This window comes from Rhinolophus ferrumequinum, chromosome 10 (genome assembly GCF_004115265.2).
Source record: "Rhinolophus ferrumequinum isolate MPI-CBG mRhiFer1 chromosome 10, mRhiFer1_v1.p, whole genome shotgun sequence".
Classification (NCBI taxonomy): domain Eukaryota; kingdom Metazoa; phylum Chordata; class Mammalia; order Chiroptera; family Rhinolophidae; genus Rhinolophus; species Rhinolophus ferrumequinum.
In genome coordinates, this window is record NC_046293.1 from 89,790,594 (window position 1) to 89,811,196 (window position 20,603).

Sequence of the window (20,603 nt, forward strand, 5' to 3'; positions counted from 1 at the left end):
GCAGTTTTCCTGTTAATTCTTTTGGAGTTTCCAGGCATATAAACATATCATCTTCTTAAACAGAGATCACTTACATCTTCTTTTGCACTCCTCATTGCTTCTGGGTGCATCCCTCACCTAACTGTATACCAGTGAACACCTTCTAACCTTGTGGAATAGTAGGAGGGAGGCTGGGCCTGCGTGTCTTGTTTCTGTCTTTACTGACGGGGCCTCTAGCCCATTCAGATGTTAACTTTCAGGCTTCAGTCAATTTTAATTTTAATTTTATTGAGTGGTTTTTAAAAAAATCATGAATGGATATTAATATTTATTCAAATATCTTTTCTGCATCTATATGTGACGATATGATTTTCCCCCTTAGTTTTATTAATATGCTATCTATGTTAGTTTCCCAAGTTATCTTTTCTGATACACACCGTTGGTAAGAATATTTGCTCCTCGATGTTTCTCAACATGAAAAAGTCTTTGGCTAATCTCTGAATTTGGAAAGATTAAGGTCGTGCGCCTTCTTTCCAACCTAGAGATCCAGCCCCTCCGTGGGGCAGGACAGTGCAGGGGCTAAGATTCTAGACCCCAGAACCAGGTGGCCTGGTGTTGAGTCCTGCTCCACCACTTGTAAGGCATACGACCTTGAGCAAGTTGCTGATGCCACTCTGCCTTGGTTTCCTCATCTGTAAAGTGGGAACAGTGATGGCACCTATAATGGTCAGAGGGTGGGTGTGAGGCTCAGTGGGTTAATGGACACCAGGTACTAAGACCAGCGCCTGGCCCACGGCGCTCTTTTCTGTTCTTTAGTTTATTTAATTTTGTCTAGGTAACACATTCACATGGTTCGAAACTGTACCAAGAAGTTATATAATGAAAATATCCCTTCCATTTCTGTTTCAGTTGCCCATTTTTTTAATCAGAAGCAACCAATGCGAACTTTTCCTATATAGCCTTCCATATATACTTTATATATATGCACACATATGTACTATGTTTTTCCTTCTTTATACAGAAATGGTAGCACACTATGCACAGCATTCTTCATTGTTCCTGTAAAATTCTGTTGGTGTTTTCATTAAAATATTAGGTTGGTGCGAAAGTAATTGCGGTTTAAAAGGTTAAAAATAATAGCAAAAACCGCAATTACTTTTGCACCAACCTAAGTAGCATTAGTTAATTTATCAAGTGTCTAAGGGAGGTTTGACATCTTCATGGTGTTGATGCTAAGTCCTCTTATTCAGGAACAAAGTGGCCCACTGCATTCTTAACCTCATCAACATCTCACACCCTCCCAACACTCTCTCGCGTGCACTCGCCTTTTATCTCTTCTGTCCACCTGTCTACTAAACACAACAGCACCAGGTAAATATCAGGAAAGGGACTGAGAAAACCTCAGGCTCTGGGACATACCGAGGTCAAATTTGTACTTCATGGTACCTTGACATCACCTGCTGGAAACAAGGCACTGATCTGCTTGGGGTGAGAGAAGGGAGGACGGCAAGACATGCTGTGTGTGGAAGCTTCGCCAAGCCCCTGCTTTAACTGGGGCTGTGTGAAGAGCGTTCTCATTCCCCCACGTCTTCCCACCCTCATCACCGTTCATCTTAGGCCAAAGGACGTGGGTGGTCTCCTGAGCTGCCAGTGGACGAGTGGGAGGGACCCTGACTCAGCCAAGGGAATGCCAGGCGCCAGAACTTTTTCCCTTGCGGGAGCCCTCCACCCCAGCAGGTACGTACTCAGAGCTGTTGAGAACCAGCGCTGTCCAGTAGGCTTCCATGGGCGCCGTCACCACTGCGTCAAACAGCACCTCCCGCACCAGCTCCTCGTCACCTGGGCGCAAAAAGCAGAGGAGACAATCCACTTATTTCCCCCGTGATTATGAATACAGCTCATCTGCCCTTTTTGAGGAACCCTGAACTTCAGGGATCAAGATGTGCCTCATAAATACATCATGTGTGGAGCATGGAAAACCAGGTACATGAGTTTGAGGAGGTCACCCCACCTCTTCCAGCCTTCATGTCCTCAACCCCAAACAACATGGGAGGAGAACTAAATGATTTCCAAGCCTCTTTCCAGTTCTAGTGTTCTGTGAAATTCGGAGGCTCCCTCGGCGATGTCAGACCTCGGTCTGTGTCCAGCTTGCCTCTCCATCTCCACTCTAACCGCTCAACACACTGGCCTTGTGCCAGTTCTGTGAATTTGAACTTGGCTGGGAGTCTCTGCATATGCTGTTCAAATGGCCTAGGTGTTCTTTTCCCCACTCTTTGCATGGGTGGCTCGTTCTTCCTCTCTCCCTAAACTATTTATTTAGTTTAATGAGGTGAAATTCACATAACATAAAACCAACCAGTTTAAAGTACACAATTCAGTGGCATTTCATTCCTTCACAATGATGTGCAGCCATCACTCACCTCTGTCTAGTTCCACGTTTTCATCACCCCCAGAGAAGATTTCATACGCATGAAGCCATTTGGGTGGTAAATGATATGCCTGACAGAGGCCTTCCCTGACCAGCTGTTTAAAGCAGATCCCATTTCCCCCGCCCCATACAGCACCCTATACATGGCACTAACCACTGGGTGCGATAACTTACATCTACACATACATGTTTGTTTCTTTATCGTGTGGTTTCTCCACTAGATCTCAAGCTCCATGGCAGCAAGGGCCTGACCTGTCTGGGTCATCTCTGTAGCTTCAGGCCTGGCACAGAGCACATGCTCAGTAGATTTATTCATGGAATGAATGTTGGGCCCGCATAGGAAGTGGAGTCCTCTCTTGTGGGTGACACTTATGTGACAAAGTGACCTGCTTCTTCTTCCAAGAGGAAGAAGGACCACGCTGAGGGTGTGCCCCCATGGTTTCACCAGTTGCATTAGTGAAGGGGAATTTAAAGTTAGTCTGTGAACCAAGTGTTAGAAAACGATCAGAGACCACAGGCTGTAAGAGTCCTGCAGAATACGCTCTCTGCAGAATAGAGGACTTGGGAGTACAGAGCGTCAGCTGCTGGCCCAGGGGCCTCGCTGCTCGGTGGTGGTAGGGACAGATCAGATGCGTAGGCTGACGTCTTCACACTGTGTGAGGGTCCCTTCAGAACCTTAACGGTGCTCTTGTAAAGAGGCTTACAGAGATCCCGGTCTTTGACATGGGGATATGCTCATATGTCACAGTTCCAGAAACACTCACCAGCTTGGCCCCATAGGGAGCCTGGCTCTGCCAGGAAATCTCTCTGTTCTCCCTAAGCCATCAGTGAGTTCCCGGGACAGAGCTACTGGGCAACTCCCCACCCCCAGCCCACCCTGCCTGCAAAGTCCTGAGCTGTGGGGTCCCAGAGGGAGAGCCCTGACGGGGCAGAGAGTACGTACACTTCAGGTCTGGGTCCTCCCCTGTCAGGAAGCGGACCATGGCCTCCAGCTGGCTGAGCTTTCGGTGGGCAGGATCGATATCCGTGATGCAGTAGATCCTGGAAACGAGGGGAATCCACATCTCCTTAAACAATTCTGCCATTCTCCCTCCCACTCTCTCCTCCTCGTGTGCGGTGACTTTCCCACTTACCAGTCTCTGGCCAGGGTCAGATCCGGGTGGAGGAGGTCGTGCAGGCCTGAAACCAGAGCTCACACTCAGTACGACGTGCTCATGCACTGGTGTGAGGATGTGCACCTGACGGTTTAGAAATAACTGCCAAGAAGCTTCTTCGGGGAAGGGCTGGGTTTCTTCTTCCTGGTTCGCAGCTCAGACTAGGCGCTCAGCCATAGGATGGGGCTGGGATTGCACAGACTGTGCTTTGTCTGTGTTGCCCCCACTTCCTGAAATGCTCTTTCTCCCCATTGCCTCATGTCGTTTTAGGGTCTCCCTCAAAGGAGCTAATACTTTGAAACTTGTGATTTCAGCTTCATTGTACCCAACTGAGCTAAATGGCCAGTCAAATGATGAGCCCAGAGATGAGCATGTCTGTTTTTTGTAATGTCTGTAGCCTCGTGCCCAGCATAGCACCTGCAATGACCATGGGCTCAGTACAAGTTTGTTGATTGAATGAATAAATGAAAAAATGCCCTCCTGAGCAGTTACTCAGTGCTCAAACATAAATAGGTTTATTAAATTGAAGGAAAGGATGATGGAAATGCCTGGGGGGCACCTGTGGTGTCACTAAAAGGGGTACTGGACTGACACAGACACAAGGTAAGTAGCTAACAGGTGCCGCTCCTTTCTCTACCGCAAGCCAGTAAGCCTAGTAGAGTCCATGATTCCAAGCCCCTGGATCACTGGCCAGGCTCACCCGCAGGAGTGGGGGAGGGGTAGCTCCCTCTGTTCGCTGCAGTAATGAACCTAGGAATATCTGGGTAGGGAAGAAAAGTATCAGAAGGAGGAAGACACCTTGGAGGCCTAAGGAGTTTGTTTTGGGACCAGTGGAAAATAGGGAAGGAGAGCATGCCAACGTTTTGGACACATGCTGTGAAAGGGCGAATGCGAGGGTCACAGGGGAACACGTAAGGAGTCATCTAGCCCAGCCTGGGTCAGGGAGAGCGGTCTGCCAGGGATAGCTCCCAGAAAAGTGACATCAAAACCGGGACCTCAAGAGTGGGTCCAAGTTAGCTGGCATAAGGGGGGGGAGGCTGGAGAGGATAGCATTTCAGGGTAGAGTGTGGCACTTGGGAAGAACTTGGAGATTAGCGTGTGGAGAAATGAAAAAAAAAGCAGAAGGACATTGAAGGTCCTTTAGCAGTGACACGATCTGATTTGGCATTTCTAGAAAGATCCTTCTGGCAAAAAGAAGTTCAGAAAAAGGAAGAGGCTGCTGTGCTTATCCAGGAGAGGTGACAATCACTAGAGCGGTGGCAGAGACAGGGAGATGAGATACATTCAAGGGATGGTAAAGGCGGAATGGACAGAATGTGGGCTTGCCACAGAATTGTGAACACAGCTTCCAAGCACTTCCTGAGGTATCCCTGAGTCCTGGGCAGAGGTTCTGTTCTCTCAGGGTGCTCAGGCCGCTGCAACACGAGCAGGTGTGGTTACGGAGGGTGGGACCTTCTCTCCTAGCCTCCCCCACCATTTCCCGCAACTCCTCTCAGGTTCATTTCCTATAAGCTTCCTGTCATGGGCTGAACTGTGTCCTCACAAAAGATATATTGATGTGTTAACCCTCAGTATCTGTGAATGTGACCTGATATGGAAATAGGGTCTCCGCAGATGTAACCAACTTAAGATGAGGTCATTAGGGTGGGCCTAACCCAAGACGCCCAAGGAGGGAAAGCAGAGACACACAAGGGGACACGTGTAATGACGGAGGCAGACAGAAGAGCTGCAGGGCCAGCTAAGGCAGCCTGGGGCCAGCAGGAGCTAGAATTAGTGGAAGGGGTCCTGCCCTAGAGGCGCTGGGGAACTGTGGGAGAAGAGGTTTCTGTTGTTTAAGCCACCAATTTGTGGTCCTTTGTTACAGCAGCCCGAGCAGACTGCTACAGACCTGCTCCCGTAGTCTTCCCGCCTCCTTTCTCGTGCCTTCTGTGTAGTCCTCTGACAGGTGAAATTCCGCTGTTCCGAGACACACCAAGCCACCCAGAAGCTGACAATGCTCAGTGAGGCTCTGTCAGTTTGATGGCTGACTGGCCGGTCCCTCACACTCCTGGTGCCCGGGACACAGACCCCCCCCTCACCAGGCAGCCCTGCTCTGAGAGGCTGCTCTCAAGCCTGCGACCTGGAGGCTCTCCCACCATCTCTGCCCGGGGCTGGCCCTGCTCAGCATACCCCTGGAAAAGGAGCACCACTTTCCCCCTCTAAACTGTCCATCAGTACTTGCCGCCGACCCACCTTCTTCCACAGAAGTGTTTCCCAGGAGGATGTGTTCTCCATGGCCCTGGGACAGCACCACTCCCAGACTGTGGGGAGAGCAGAGAACCCACGTTCTCCAGCAGCCAGTGCAAGTCAACACCCCAGCCCACGTCTGTCCTTCACCAACTCCGGTTATCAGTGCTCCAGGCCCACGAGGAGGGCTATGCATGCCAAGCCCCTTTGTGCTGCTGGCCTCACAGGTTGTCCCCTCGAGAACCAAGGCAGCACTTCTAGTTTCTCATCAGCCTTTCTTCCTGAGAAGGGCCCTGGAAATTCTACAAGCCAAAGTTTCCCCTCAGCTCCCATTTTAATCAAGATGCATCCCGAACCTCTCAGGGACCCCCTGGAATGTCGAAGGGTCTTTATATCTCACAGGGCCCCACAAGTAAGAGAGTCCTTTCCCACCCAGTAAATCCCACCATGCCTTCCTCTCTCTCCTCGTAGAATATCGCTTTTAAGCCTTGGCCGAATATCTGAATCACCTAGAGAGCTTTAAGAGATACTAGTGTCCAGGCTTCATTTTAGAAATTCTGAATAAATTGGTTTGGATGGGGTCTGGGCAGGTATTCTAGTCAACAGTCAGGGCTGGGAACCACGCTTTATTGGAAAATGAGGTAACTTAGAGGTAAGGGCTATTACTTTCCTAATCTGGATGTTACCTAGAGTTGAGTATTTATACAGTTGGAGGAAACCTAGGAGATCTTCAAATTTGATCTTTCGTCTAACAATTGTTTACAACTGCATGCATTAAGAATGTTAAGTAGATTATGTCATTAAATCCTCACAATACTGCCAAGAAGCAGCTACTATTATTACCCCCATTTTACAGATAAGGCATCTAAGGCACAGAGAGGTTAAGCAACTTGGCAAAGGTCACACAGCCTTTAAGAGGTGAAGCTGGGATTCAAACCCAGGCAGTTTGTTTCCAGACTCTGCACATTAGACTCTACTGTCAAAGCAGATCTAGACCTCTCTGGGTCTTTCTCTGTTACCACAAATTTGCCAACTATGAGTAAATGCATCCTTAGACTTGAAAACTGTACCCTGAGTTGTTGGTATCCATGTTCCAGCTACCTGTCTTCCTTATAAATACTACACGGGTTCCTTACCTGAAAGGTGTGTCACTGATGTCTGTGAAGAAGTAGTCATTGGTCAAGAAAATAACTCTCTTCTGAAAAAGAAAGGATGTTTGCTGGAGAGAAGAATGCCTGACTGCCACCCACCTCCTCCACCATGTCCTTGGGGTGTCATCACCTCTGTGCCACTTCCCTCACTTCTGATCCCTTCCCTGACCATCAGCAGAATGCCTCGTCCGGCACCGCAGACAGAATCATCGCAGGCCCAGCAAACTGCAGCCTTGGGGGTGGCCTGACTAAAGGACCAAGGGCCAGACCTGTGCTGTCCCATAACATGGCTACCAGGCACGTGTGACCACTGAGCCTTGAAATGTGCAAGTGAGGAAATGAATTTTTAAATTTCAGTTAAGAGAAATTTAGATTGTCATGTGGCTAATGGTTACTGTATTGGACAGTGCAGGTGCAGACAGTGATTCCAGGCTCACATGGGACCAGAGTTGAATATTTACACAGTTGGAGAGAACCTAGGTCGTGCTAAATGCTTCTGGAGCTCACATGTGTCCGACTCACCACCAACTTTCCCCTCTCTCGAATACGGCCGTGTCACCCTTTACAATTCCCTTTTCCTTCTAAGACTGCCGTCTTTAGGTTTCAGTTGAATTTGCATAAATTAGGACATCAGGTAGTGTATGCAGTGGCTAAGGGCATGGGCTGAGCATTGGACAGAGCTGGATTTGAGCTGTGTGCTCTGGGGGAAGTCACTTCACTTTTCCAAGCATCAGAGTTCTCATTTATAAATCAGGACTAACAATAGCGTCTCTTGCATACAGGTGCTATGAGGTCGTGAGTGTGTTTTTAATAGTAGGGTGTGGGTCTAGGGAAAAGCAAGATTTGCTCTGGGCTCTAAAGTTCTACGGATTGTCTGGTCCACGGACTCAAACTTATGTCATTGGGGAAAGCCACATGTTGCGCTTGGCTCAGGAGTTGCTCTTATTCCCTTCACTTCTTTTCTGGCTTTTTTCCACTTTGGAATTGGAGTAACATGTTGAAAGGGACACAGGGGGAAAGGGACGGAAAAAAAAGGTTAGTTTCTATAGCAAATTGGCTTTAGCCCAAATCCAAATAAACAGTTCTCCGGCACTGGCTTCATCCCAGGTGATGCCCTCCGGCCCCTCTGCTTCAGTTCGATGCTCTCTCCAGCTTCCCTCCCTCAGTAGTCACGGGGCAGTCGGGAGCCAGCAAGGACGGCCATGGGTTTGGGAGCCTGGTACTCTGGGGTGAGGCTGGTCTGAGTGTCGGGACTGGAGAGCGTCTCTTAAATTTTTCCTTTTTTTTATCAATCAAAGAAAAAGGCAAAATGCACAGATCTTAAGTGTATCATTCCATTAGTTTTGGTAAATATATACAGCTATGCAATTATCTCCCCAGTCAAGATATGGAAGGTTCGCAGTCTTTAAAATCTCTTTGCCCCCTTCTAGTCAATCCCCATCCCAGCCCTCCATGGGTGAACTCTGTTCTGAATTCTATCACCATAGATGAGTTTTGCCCGTTTTTTTTTCCTCCTTCTCTTTCTCTTTCTCCTTCTTCCTCTTCTCCTTCTTCTTATGGCTTAGGAGCATTTTACTGATTTTCTTTCAGTTTGCCTGTCCTTATAGTATGTACCCTTTTGTGTCTGACTTCTTTTGCTCAATGTGATGTCCTTACGCTCCATCTATGCTGCTGAGTCTGTCAGCAGTGTGTTTCTTTCTATTGCCGAGTAGTACTCCAATGTGCGAATCCATTAGTTGGCTTTTACATCCACCCACTCATGGGCCTCTAGGGTGTTTCCAGTTTGGGTCTGTAATGAATAAAGGTGCTATAGACATTCTTGAACCAGACTTCTTGTGGACATGTTTTCATTTATCTTGATAAATACCTAGGAATAGAGTTGCTGGGTTGTATGCTAAATGTATGTTTGCTTTTATAAAAAACTGCCAAACAATTTTCCTAAGTTGTTTTATTATACTTCAACCAGCAATGTACAAATTCCAATTTCTCTACATCTTTGTCAGAATTTGGTGTTATCAGTCTTTTAAACTTCAGCCATTGTAGAAGGTGTGAAATGGGACCTCACTGCGGTTTTAGTTTGTATTTCTCCATTGAGTGAGAGCCGAGCATCTTTTCTTGTGCTTATTGGTCATGTGTGTTTGTGAAGAGTCCGCTCAAGTATTTTGACCATTTTTTATTGGGTTGTTAGTCCTTTTGTTAATAATTTGTAGGAGTTCTTTATATATTCTGGATACAGTCTGTACCTTGCTTTTTCATTTTCTAAATGGTGACTTTTTTTTTTTTAACAGTTCAGGCATTTAATTAGGTTCTTCATAATTAATTTGGGACACCAGTTTGTGAGAATAAACCCCATCTGTGAGAGCAAACACAGAGCGGAGGTAGCCCTGGAGCTGAGGAACAGCTTTGGTTTTTGGCAGAATTTGCGAGTCTTCTGATCAGGCTTTCTGATCAACCTTGCGCTGCTCCGTAATCTCGTATTTCTCTTTCTCTGTGTGGAAGATCTCCCTCTCCTGGTGCCTGGGCTTACGCAGCTTCTTCTTCTTGAAGTAAGCATCAGTGAGATGCTTGGGGATTTTCACACCACTGGTATCAATTTTGGTGGAGGTGGTGATGACAAATTTCTGGTGTGTTCTACGCAGAGGAACTCGATGGAGGGACAGAGGTCCAGTCACAAGTAGCAAGTCACTGCTCAGCTGCTTCAGGAAAACCACCCTCTTGCCTCTATGGCGCCCAGTGAGGATCAGGCTGGCCCCAAGTTTTCTCAGGTGCTGACTGAAGGGCTTCTTGCCAGGGCTCAGCAGCTTTCGAGGCACATCTGCAGTGGGATAATATCTAGGCATTTTGCAAAGTTTAACCACTCGGGTGCCACCATTCTTGTCGCCACCAACTGTTTTTGTGACAGTAGCAAGACTCTTCTCCTTTTTCTTTTCAATCCTCACTTTAGCTGCTGAATACTTCCTCTTGTACATGGCCTTTTGGGAACACATAGCCTATTGGGAATATCCCCTGATTCCTCTGACCAGGACAAGGGTTCGGATGCAGTGGGACTTTCCCTTCATAGGTGTTTGGGCCTGGAGGTTACCCTTAACCTTGCACCCGCATCAGCCTTCTTGGCTTCAGGTTTCTTCTCCTTAGTGTCCGGCTTCTCAGCTTTTTCACCCGCCATCTTGCAAGATGGGGAAGAGCTCTTAATGGTGACTTTTGATGTGCAGAACTTTTTGCTTTTGATGAAGTCTACTTTATCAAATTTTATTTTGTGTTTAGCGCTTTTCGTGTTTGTCTAAAAAAATCTTTGCATAATCTCAGGTTGTGAAGATTTTCTCCTATGTTTTCTTGCAGAAGCTTTATAGTATTTGCTTTTACATTGAGGGCTATGATCCATCTCAAATTAATTTTTGTGTATGTTGTGAATGGCTCAGTGTTTATTTTTTTCATACACTTATTCAGTTGTTCTAGCACCATTTGTTAAAAAGACTTCCCTTTCTCCGTTGATTTACTAGTGTCTTTATTGAAAATCATTGATCATATGTGAGTTTATTTCTGGATTCTCAATCCCTTTGTCTATTCTTATGTGAATACTACCTTGGTTGGTTACAGTAGCTTTATAGTTAGTTTTAAAATCAGGTAGTGTGAATCATCCAAATTTATTATTCTTTTTCAAGGTATTTTTGGTCATTTTAGGCTCTTTGCATTTTCATATAGATTTTAGAATCACCTTCTTCTATTCACCTTCTTCTATATCTAGAAGAAGTCTATTCAAATTTTGATTGGGGTTGTGTTGGAGCTATAGATCAATTTGGAGAGAATGGACATCTTAACAATGTTGATCTCACAATCCATAAACATGGTTATATCTTTCTCTATATTTAATTTTTTCTTTGAAAATGTTCCTGCAATGCTCTGTAGTTTTAAATTATTAAATTTAAATATATATGTGTATATATATATATATATATATATATATATATATATATATATATATACACACACACACATACACACACCCCTAAGTATTTTATGTTGTTTTATGCTATTGAAATTGGAATTTAAAAATAATTTCAATTTTCCGGTCAAGATGGCAGGGTAGGTAAATGCTGTGCTTGCTTCCTCTGATGACCACATCAAAATTACAACTAAACTACAGAACAACCATCACTGAGAATTGTCTGAGGTCTAGCTGAACAGGAGTCCTGTAACTAAGGACATACAAAAGAAGCCACCCTGAGACTGGTAGGATGGTTGGAGACCCAGAGGAGCAAGGGGTCCCAGCCCCACACAGGCTCCCCAGCCCAGGGTTTCAGTGCTGAGAAGAGGAGTTCCCACAACTTCTGGCTATGAAAACCAGCAGAAATTGTGGCTGGAGTCCCAAGTGTTCCTTTTAAAGTGTCCACACACCGACTTACTCACTGATGGACTCACTTGCTGATGGACTCACTTGCTCTGAGCTCCAGGTCTGAGGCAGCAGCTTGAAAGATGCCAGGGAAATCCAGGGAGGAGCTGAGTTGTCTGGCTTCAGGGCAAGGGCTGGAGGGACACCTCTCTTCCAGACAGAAGTACTGGTGGAAGCCATTTTTCCTTTGACAGCCTTCCCCCCTCCCAGCATGAAGATACAGACAGCCACCATTCCTGAGTCTCAACTTGGCTAACATCAATCGACCCACCTGATGATTCCCTGAGACCCTGCCCCACCCAACGTGTGGGCCCACTAAAGCTGCTTCCAGTGGCAGCTTTCACACAAATGGCCTGTCTTGGCTCATGCTTCTGACTTTTCTAAAAATCTCTCAGAGGTTCACAAACCTCAAACAAGTAGCATCTGGCTTCAGCATGACCCACACCTCTTTTTTTCTTTCAATTACAGTTGACACACAATATTATATTGGTTTCAGGTATACAACAAAGTGATTAGACATTTATATAACTTACAAAGTGATCACCCCGATAAATCTAGTACCTATTTGACACCATACATAGTTACTACATTATTCACTATATTCCTTATGCTATATTTTACACCCCCATGACTATTTTGTACCTGCCAGTTTGTATTTCCTAATCCCTTCCCCTTTTCACCCCCACCCCCAAACCACTTCCCATCTGGCAAACATCAAAATGTTCTCTGTATCTATGAGTTTGTTTCTGTTGTGTTTGTTTGTTTATTTTGTTCTTTAGATTCCACATGTAAGTGAAATCATATGGCATTTTTCTTTCTCTGTCTGAAGCTCCACTCAGCACAATACCCTCCAGGTCCATCCATGCATGCTGCCACAGATGGCAAGATTTCATTCTTTTTTATGGCTAATATTCCATTGTATATATGTACCACCTTTTCTTTATCCATTTATCCACTGATGGACAGCCAGTTTGCCTCCATATCATGGCTATTGCAAATAAAGCTGCACTGAACATATGGATACACATGTCCTTTCGAGGTGTGTTTTGGGTTTCTTCAGATAAATACCCAGAAGTGGGATTACTGGGTCCTTCTTTGTCTTTTGATATAGCCTTTGTTTTAAAGTCTATTTTGTTTATTATAAGTATTGCTACTGCAACTTTTTTTTTTTCATTTGCATGGAATGTCTTTTTCCATCCCTTTACTTTCAGTCTCTGTGTGTCTTTAAATCTAAAGTGAGTCTCTTGTAGCATATGTAAGGGTCCTGTTTTCTTATCCATTCAGGCCTCCCCCACCACCATGTCTTTTTTTTTTTTTAATTTATTGGGGTGACAATTGTTAGTAAAATTACATAGATTTTAGGTGGACAATTCTGTATCACATCATCTATAAATTACATTATGTGTTCACCACCCAGAGTCCTTCCATCACTCCTTCCATCACCACCCACCATGTCTTTTAATTGGAGCATTTAATCCATTTACATTTAAAGTAATTGTTGATAGGTATGTAGCTATTACCATTTTATTATTCATATATTTGATTTCTCCTCCTCCTCCTTTTCCTTTTTCTTCTTTTTCTTCTTCAGGAAGTCCCTCTAACATTCCTTGTAATACTGGTTTGGTGGTGATGAACTCCTTTAGGTTTTTCTTGTCTGGGAAGCTCTTTGTCTGTCCTTCGATTCTAAATGACAGCCTTGCTGGGTAGAGCAATCTTGGTTGTAGGTCCTTGCTTCTCATTACAGAATATTTCATGCCAATCCCTTCTGGCCTGCAAAGTTTCTGTTGAGAAATCAGCTACCAATCTTATGGGGGTTCCCTTGTAGGAAACTAACTGCTTTTGTCTTGCTACTTTTAAGATTCTCTCTTTGCCTTTAACCTTTGGCATTTTAATTATGATGTGTCTTGGTGTGGGCCTCTTTGGGTTCATCATGTTTGGGATTCTCTGCACTTCCTGGGCTTCTATGTCTATTTCCTTCACCAGGTTCGGGAAGTTTTGAATTATTATTTCTTCAAAGAGGTTTTCAGTTCCTTGTTCTCTCTCTTCTCCATCTGGTACCCCTAGGATGTGAATGTTGGTACACTTGATGTTGTCCCAGAGGTCCCTTAAACTATCCTCATTTCTTTGGATACTTTTTTCTTTTTGCTGTTTTGATTGGGTGTTTTATGTACCTCAATTTGTAAGTCACTGATTCGATCCTCTGCTTCATCTAATCTTCTGTTGATTCCCTCAATGTATACTCTTTTTTTTTGTAATAAGTTAAAGTTTATTGGGGTGACAATTGTTAGTCAAGTTACATAGATTTCAGGTGTGCAACTCTGTATTACATCATCTATAAATCACATTGTGTGTTCACCACCCACAGTCAGTTCTCTGTCCATCACCATATATTAGACCCTGTTTACCCTCTTCTAGAGCCCCCCTCCCTCCTTACCCTCTGATAACCCCTAAAATATTGTCTATGTCTATGAGTTTTTGTTTCTTCATTTGTTTTTCTTGTTCTTTTGCTGTTTTTAGTTTTATATACCACATATCAGTGAAATCATATGGTTCTCTGCTTTTTCTGTCTGACTTATTTCACTTAGCATTATACGCTCAAGATCCATCCATGTTGTCACAAATGTTCCTATATCATCTTTTCTTACCGCCGAATAGTATTCCATTGTGTATATACACCACAACTTCTTTATCTATTGAAGGACATTTTGTGTTTTTCCATGTCTTGGCCACTGTAAATAAAGCTGCAATGAACATTGGAGCACACGTGTCTTTATGTATAAATGTTTTCAGACTTTTTGGGTAGATACCCAGGAGAGGGATTGCTGGGTTATACGGTAATTCTATGCGTAATTTTTTGAGGAATCTCCACACTGCCTTCCATAGCGGCTGCACCAGTCTGCATTCCCACCAACAGTGTATGAGGGTTCCTTTTTCTCCACAGCCTCTCCAACACCTGTTGCTATTTGTCTTGTTGATGATAGCCATTCTGACTGGGGTGAGGTGATATCTCATTATGGTTTTTATTTGCATTTCTCTGATGATTAGTGATGTTGAGCATTTTTTCATATGTCTATTTGCCATTTGTATGTCCTCTTTGGAGAAATGTCTCTTCAGGTACTCCACCCATTTTTCAGTTGGGTTGTTTGTTTTTTGTTGTTAAGTTCATGCGTTCCTTGTATATTTTGGATATTAGCCCCTTATTGGAGGCACTGTTTGCAAAAATCTTCTCCCATTCAGTTGGTTGCCTCTTTATTTTGTCGATGGTTTCTTTTGCTGTGCAGAAACTTTTAAATTTGATATAGTCCCATTCATTTATTTTAGCTTTTACTTCCCTTGCCTTGGGAATCAAATTCATAAAATGCTCTTTGAACCCAAGGTCCATATGTTTAGTACCTATGTTTTCTTCTATGCAGTTTATGTTTCAGGTCTTATGCTTAGGTCTTTGATCCATTTTGAATTAATTTTGGTAAATGGTGACAGATAGCAGTCCAGTCTCATTCTTTTGCACCTGGCTTTCCAATTCTCCCAACACCATTTATTGAAGAGGCTGTCTTTTCTCCATTGTATGTTTTTTTGCTTCTTTGTCAAAAATTGTCCATATTTATGTGGTTTTATTTCTGGGTTCTCAGTTCTATTCCATTGGTCTGTGTATCTGTTTTTCTGCCAATAACATGCTGTTTTGATTATTGTAGCTCTGCAGTACAAGCTAAAGTCAGGGAGTGTGATGCCTCCAGCATTGTTCTTTTCTCTTAGGATTGCTTTGGCTATTCTGGGTCTTTGTGTTTCCATACGAATCTGATGATTTTTTGTTCTATTTGTTTAAAAAATTCCATTGGGGTTTTGATGGGGATTGCATTAAATCTGTATATTGCTTTGGGTAATACAGTCATTTTAACTGTGTTGATTCTTCCAATCCATGAGCATGGAATGTCTTTCCATTTCTTTGTGTATTCTTCAATTTCTTTAAAAAATGTCTTATAGCTTTCAGCATATAGGTCTTTCACATCCTTGGTTAAGTTTATTCCTAGGTATTATATTATTTTTGTTGCAATTGCAAAAAGAATTGTTTTTTTTTAATTTCTTTTTCTGAGATTTCATTGTTAGTATATAGGAATGCAATGGACTTTTGTATGTTGATTTTGTAGCCGGTAACTTTACTGTATTCGTTGATTGTTTCTAATAGCTTTTTGGTGGAGTGTTTAGGGTTTTCTATATATAGCATCATGTCATCTGCAAAGAGCGACAGTTTAACTTCTTTATTCCCAATCTGGATGCCTTTTACAGTGGTACCTCGATTTTCGAACATAATCCATTCTGGAGACCGTTCGAGTTCTGAAACGTTCAAAAACCGAGGCACAGTTTCCCCTTAGAAAATAATGCAAAATGGATTAATCCATTCCAGACCTTTAAAATTAACCCCTAAAACTGCAAATTTAGCATGAATTTTACTATCTAATGATACCATAGATCCATAAAATTTATGGCATTTGAAACTGAAATGTTCATCAATGGAGACGTTCGAAAACCAAGGTACCACTGGATTTCTTTCTCTTGCCTGATTGCTTTGGCAAGGACTTCCAACACTATATTGAAAAGCAGAGATGATAGGGGACAGGAACCCATTGTTCCTGAATGTAGAACAATGGGTTTCAGTTTTTCACCATTAATTATTATATTAGCTGAGGGTTTGTCATATATGGCCTTTATTATGTTAAGGTATTTTCCTTCTATACCTATTTTATTAAGGGTTTTAATCACAAATGGATGTTGTATCTTGTCAAATGCTTTTTCTGCATCAATTGATATAATCATATGATTTTTGGCCTTTATTTTGTTTATGTGATGTATCACATTGATGGATTTGCATATGTTGAACCATCCTTGTGCTCCTGGAATGAAACCCACTTGGTCATGATGAATAATCTTTTTAATGCATTGTTGCATTCGATTTGCTAGAATTTTGTTTATGATTTTTGCATTTGTATTCATCAGAGATATTGGTCTGTAGTTTTCTTTTTTGTGTGCTGTCCTTACCAGCTTTTGGTATCAGGGTAATTTTGGCCTCATAAAATGAGTTAGGGAGTACTGCCTCTTCTTCAATTTTTTGGAAGAGTTTGAGCAGGACAGGTATTAGATCCACTTTGAAGGTTTGGTAGTATTCACTAGTGAAGCCATCTGGTCCCGGACTTTTGCTTTTGGGAAGGTTTTGGATGACTGATTGAATTTCCTTACTGGTGATCGGTCTGTTTAGATTTTCCAGTTCTTCATGGTTCAGCCTAGGAATTCTATATGTTTCTAAGAACTTGTCCATTTCTTCTAGGTTATTGAGTTTGGTGGCATATAGTCCTTCATAGTATTCTTGGATGATCCTTTGTATTTCTGTGGCATCCATGATAACGCCCTGTCTTTCATTTCTGATTTTGTTTATTAGTGTCTTTTCTCTTTTTATCTTAGTGAGTCTAGCCAAGGGTTTGTCAATTTTATTAATCTTTTCAAAGAACCAGCTTCTTGTCACATTAATTTTTTCTATTGTCTTTTTGTTCTCTGTTTCATTTAGTTCTGCTCTGATTTTTATTATTCCTTTTCTTCTGCTGACTTTGGGTTTCATTTGTTCTTCTTTTTCTAGTTCTTTAAGGTGTAACATGAGCTTATTTATGTGGGATTTTTCTTGTTTCTTGAGATAGGCCTGTAATGATATAGATTTCCCTCTTAAAACTGCTTTCGCTGCATCCCCAAAATTTTGGTAGGATGTATTTTCATTCTCATTTGTTTCTATGTATCTTTTGATCTCTCCTCTTATTTCTTCTTTGACCCCGTTGTCTCTGTCATTTAAGTCAGATATTTCTATGTCTTTAAGTCCATTTTCTGGAGACTTTTCATTTTCTTCCTGAGCTGTCTTGTTACCTTGGTTATTCGTGGTAATTCGTGATTTATTATTTCTCGTCCTAGACATCTACAGGAGTGGGTTCTGCAACAGGTTGATAGAAAGAGGTCTTTCTTTTGTTTTCCAGTACTTGTTGGTGGAATGTTTTATTTTCTCTCCGGTTGCAGCCTTTTATTCTGTCTCACACTAGTATTACATTTTCTCTGCGCTATTCCAGCTTCTCACACAATGGGGGGATTCCCTGGAAAGCGGGCTTCTCCTCTGTTAACAGTTTGCCTGGGTCATAGTCCCTGTGGGGATGCGGAGAGCTTTTGAAGTTCCAAAGTGCTTCCTGCACCAGATTCAGAGCCCATGTGTTTCAGCAGTTCTGTTTATTCCTGCTGGGATCCACCCACACAGGTCGGGATAGGGGTTGGCTGAGTTATGAGAGATGGCCCAGAGCAATGGTGGCGACCACCACCACAGCCAGTCCTGCTTCCACAGCTCCCTCCCCTTTGCCGGAATTAGTTGGGCTGCGAATCTGTGTCTGTGGTCCACAGTTCTCAGAACAGCAAATATTCTGTTCTTTTGATCTGACACTGCTACTGTTCCGCTTCTAGCACCGGCCAGGTGGGGGCGGGGCGAGCTCTGGGAGGGTAGGGAGGGGGCGGCTAGTCTCAGTGCCTAAGGCTTCCGTTCTCTGCTGGGCAGTGAGGGCTTAAACCACCGTTTTCAGCCTTCTTCCCTCAGTCTTTGCTCCGAGGTCTCTTCCGTGAGCCTTGGGTTCAGCCGTGTTATATGCAGCCCCCTCAGCCCTGTGGGCCATAAGCGGAGCCCTAGCAGTCTGAGTTCTTCCTTCTCCCGCAGCTGCGGTAGTTCCGGGATGCAGCGAGCTCGGAGCACTGAGCTAGGTCTGTATCCTGCGCCCGCATGGCTCCGTCTCCGCACTTCTCCCTTCCCTCCTCCCCCGCTCGTGCGATTCGCCCACCTTTAGGTGAATTCAGTAGTGAGCCTCTTCTTCTCGCCTGTCTGCTATGCAGGGAGTCCTTTGTGGAGTTTAGTTGTTCGATTTGTTGTAAATTCCAGGGGAGAGTTCAAGAGGCTCACCTCACGTCGCTATTTTATGACGTCATCCTCAATGTATTCTTTTTTTCAGTTGTTGTATTCTTCGTTTCTGACTGGTTCTTTTTTACTTTTTCTATCTCATTTTTATGTTTCCTGTCTCTTTGTTGAAGTTTCACTGAGAAGTTTTCATTGAGCATCCTTATAATCACAGTGTTGTGAACTCTGTGTCTGGTAGATTGTTTGTCTGCATTTATTTAGTTCTTTTTCTGGAGTTTTATTCTGTTCTTTCATTTGAGACATGTTCCCCCCCCCCCCCCCATTTTGACTGTCTCCTTGTGTTTGTTTCTATTTATTAGTTAGAGGTGCTACGTCTCCTAGTGTTAGTAGAGTGGCCATATGTAGTAGGTGTCTTGTGGGGCCCAATGGCACAGTCTCCCAGTCACCTGAGCCTGGTGCTCCAGATATGTCCCTTGTGCCAGTCGTGTGTGCCCTTTTATAGTTGAAACTTGGTTGCTGTTTGCATATCAGTGGGAGGGACTGACCCTCAGGCTGATTGGTTATGAGGACTGGGTGTGACTTCAATGGAGGAGCTGTGGTTCAGGACCGGACTATAGAGCAGGATTTGCTTTAGCAGATCTCTGGTGCCTGCCCAGTCTGCCCTTTGGATGTGTCGTTTATGGAAGCAGCTGGGTGGTGCTCTGGCTTGGTCTGAAGTTGGCCAGCAAGTGTGCTGGCCCTGGGAGGGGCTCCACTGCAGGGCAAATCCAGCAGCCACCTTTGCCCTGCCCAGGGTCACCTGGCATGAGCCACAGAGTGATATGAAGATGTCTTCCATCATGCTGGGCTTGCAGGTACCTAGGAGAGGCCAAGCCACCAACCAAGGCCAGCTGCCTGTAGCTTCTTTTAGGCTCTTCCCTTATCTTTGATTTTTTAGCAGGTGTACTATGATGTACCTAGGTGTAGCATTTTCTTTTTCTACTGCTTGGGGTTTGCTGATATTCTTACATCTGTTGGTTGATGTTTTTCTCCAAATTCAGGATATTTGGTGCATTATTTTTTCAAACACTTGTTTTCTGCTCCACTCATTCTCCTTTCTTATGGGATTCCAAAGATGTAGGTTAGATCACAGGTAACTGAGAATAATTTTTTTCAAAAATTGTTTTCTGTTCTTCAGATTAATTTATTTATATTTGTCTGTCTTCAAATTCACTGCCCCACTTTTTCTCCAATCTGCTCTTAAGCCCATCTAGTAAAAATTTCATTTCAGATATTGTGCTCCTTAGTTTTAGAAATTCCATTTGGTTCTTTTGGTGGTTTTATATTGTGTGAAATTAACAAAGCTGGAACTACACTTCCAGACTCACTTTCCTGTATGGTTGCAAGTTAGAGTTGGCCAAAAGAGGAGTTTTCATGAGATTTGTAAGACAGAAGTGAAGCAGCAACCATCACATGCTAAAGGTAAGTACCAGGCACTTGCATCTTGCTCTGAGCTTACCTTCTTGGCATGGGGCAACAGCTAGAATAAAAGCTTCCTCCTCCTTCAGTTACTCTGAGATCTGAGCCCAGTGGCTGTAGCTCCATGAGAAGGGCACTGGCTCCTTTTGTAGGTCACTGCCATCATGTGGTTGGAGGTAGTGAGAGACAGGTATAGATCTTAGTTTTTCCTCATGGGTTTCAGTTTGTTCTTGCTTTCCCCCACATGTCATCCAGCTAACCTTCCCAACTGCTGGCCCTGTTGACCTATGATGACTTCAAGCCCACCACTGGATGCAGAGACACCAGCCTTCCATAGACTTCTTTACCAGCTCCCACAATTTCATAAGGTCTAACCCCTAGAATAAAATCCTATATTCATATCATTTGTAGTGATTCTATTTCTATGATCAAACCCTGATCATTTTTTTCTGCTGAGATTCTCCATCTATTCATTTATTATGATCATCTTTATAAAATCCCTGTGCATAGTTATCATATCTGTTTTAAAGTCCTTCTTTTAATTCCAACAACTAAGTCATCTCTGGGTCAATTTTAAGCCTGATTTTTCTCTTAATTATGTATCACATTTTCCTGTTTCTTCACATCTGATAATGTTTATTGTATATTGGATATTGTGAAGAGTAGGTTGGAGACACATTGTCTTCCTCTGAAGAGCATTGATTTTTAATCAGCTGATAAATGATTGGCTGGTCACCTTGAGCTTATGGGGGATGGGATTTACATTTTGGTTAGGGTGGTTCTGTGTCAACTTCGTCTTTAGATGCAGGGTGAATCCCTGGGTCTTGACACATAGTCTTTACTCCTAAAGTGTAGCTGTTCTGTGCTTTCAAAGGAAATTCTTAGGTGTTTA

At 43.5% G+C, this 20,603-nt stretch overlaps 1 protein-coding gene and 1 pseudogene across 1 annotated transcript in view; both read right to left on the reverse strand.

Moving 5' to 3' along the window:
* Positions 1 to 20,603, reverse strand: part of CACNA2D4 (calcium voltage-gated channel auxiliary subunit alpha2delta 4) — a 134,229-nt gene that overhangs the window by 58,320 nt on the left and 55,306 nt on the right. Inside the window, exons 20-24 of the mRNA XM_033117701.1 lie at positions 6,924 to 6,985; positions 5,794 to 5,861; positions 3,541 to 3,586; positions 3,351 to 3,448; positions 1,725 to 1,818 (exon numbers count right to left, since the gene is read on the reverse strand). Coding sequence (XP_032973592.1) covers positions 1,725 to 1,818; positions 3,351 to 3,448; positions 3,541 to 3,586; positions 5,794 to 5,861; positions 6,924 to 6,985 — 368 coding nt within the window. The remainder of the gene's footprint in view (positions 1 to 1,724; positions 1,819 to 3,350; positions 3,449 to 3,540; positions 3,587 to 5,793; positions 5,862 to 6,923; positions 6,986 to 20,603) is intronic.
* On the reverse strand, positions 9,236 to 10,104 carry LOC117028264 (60S ribosomal protein L6-like; annotated as a pseudogene).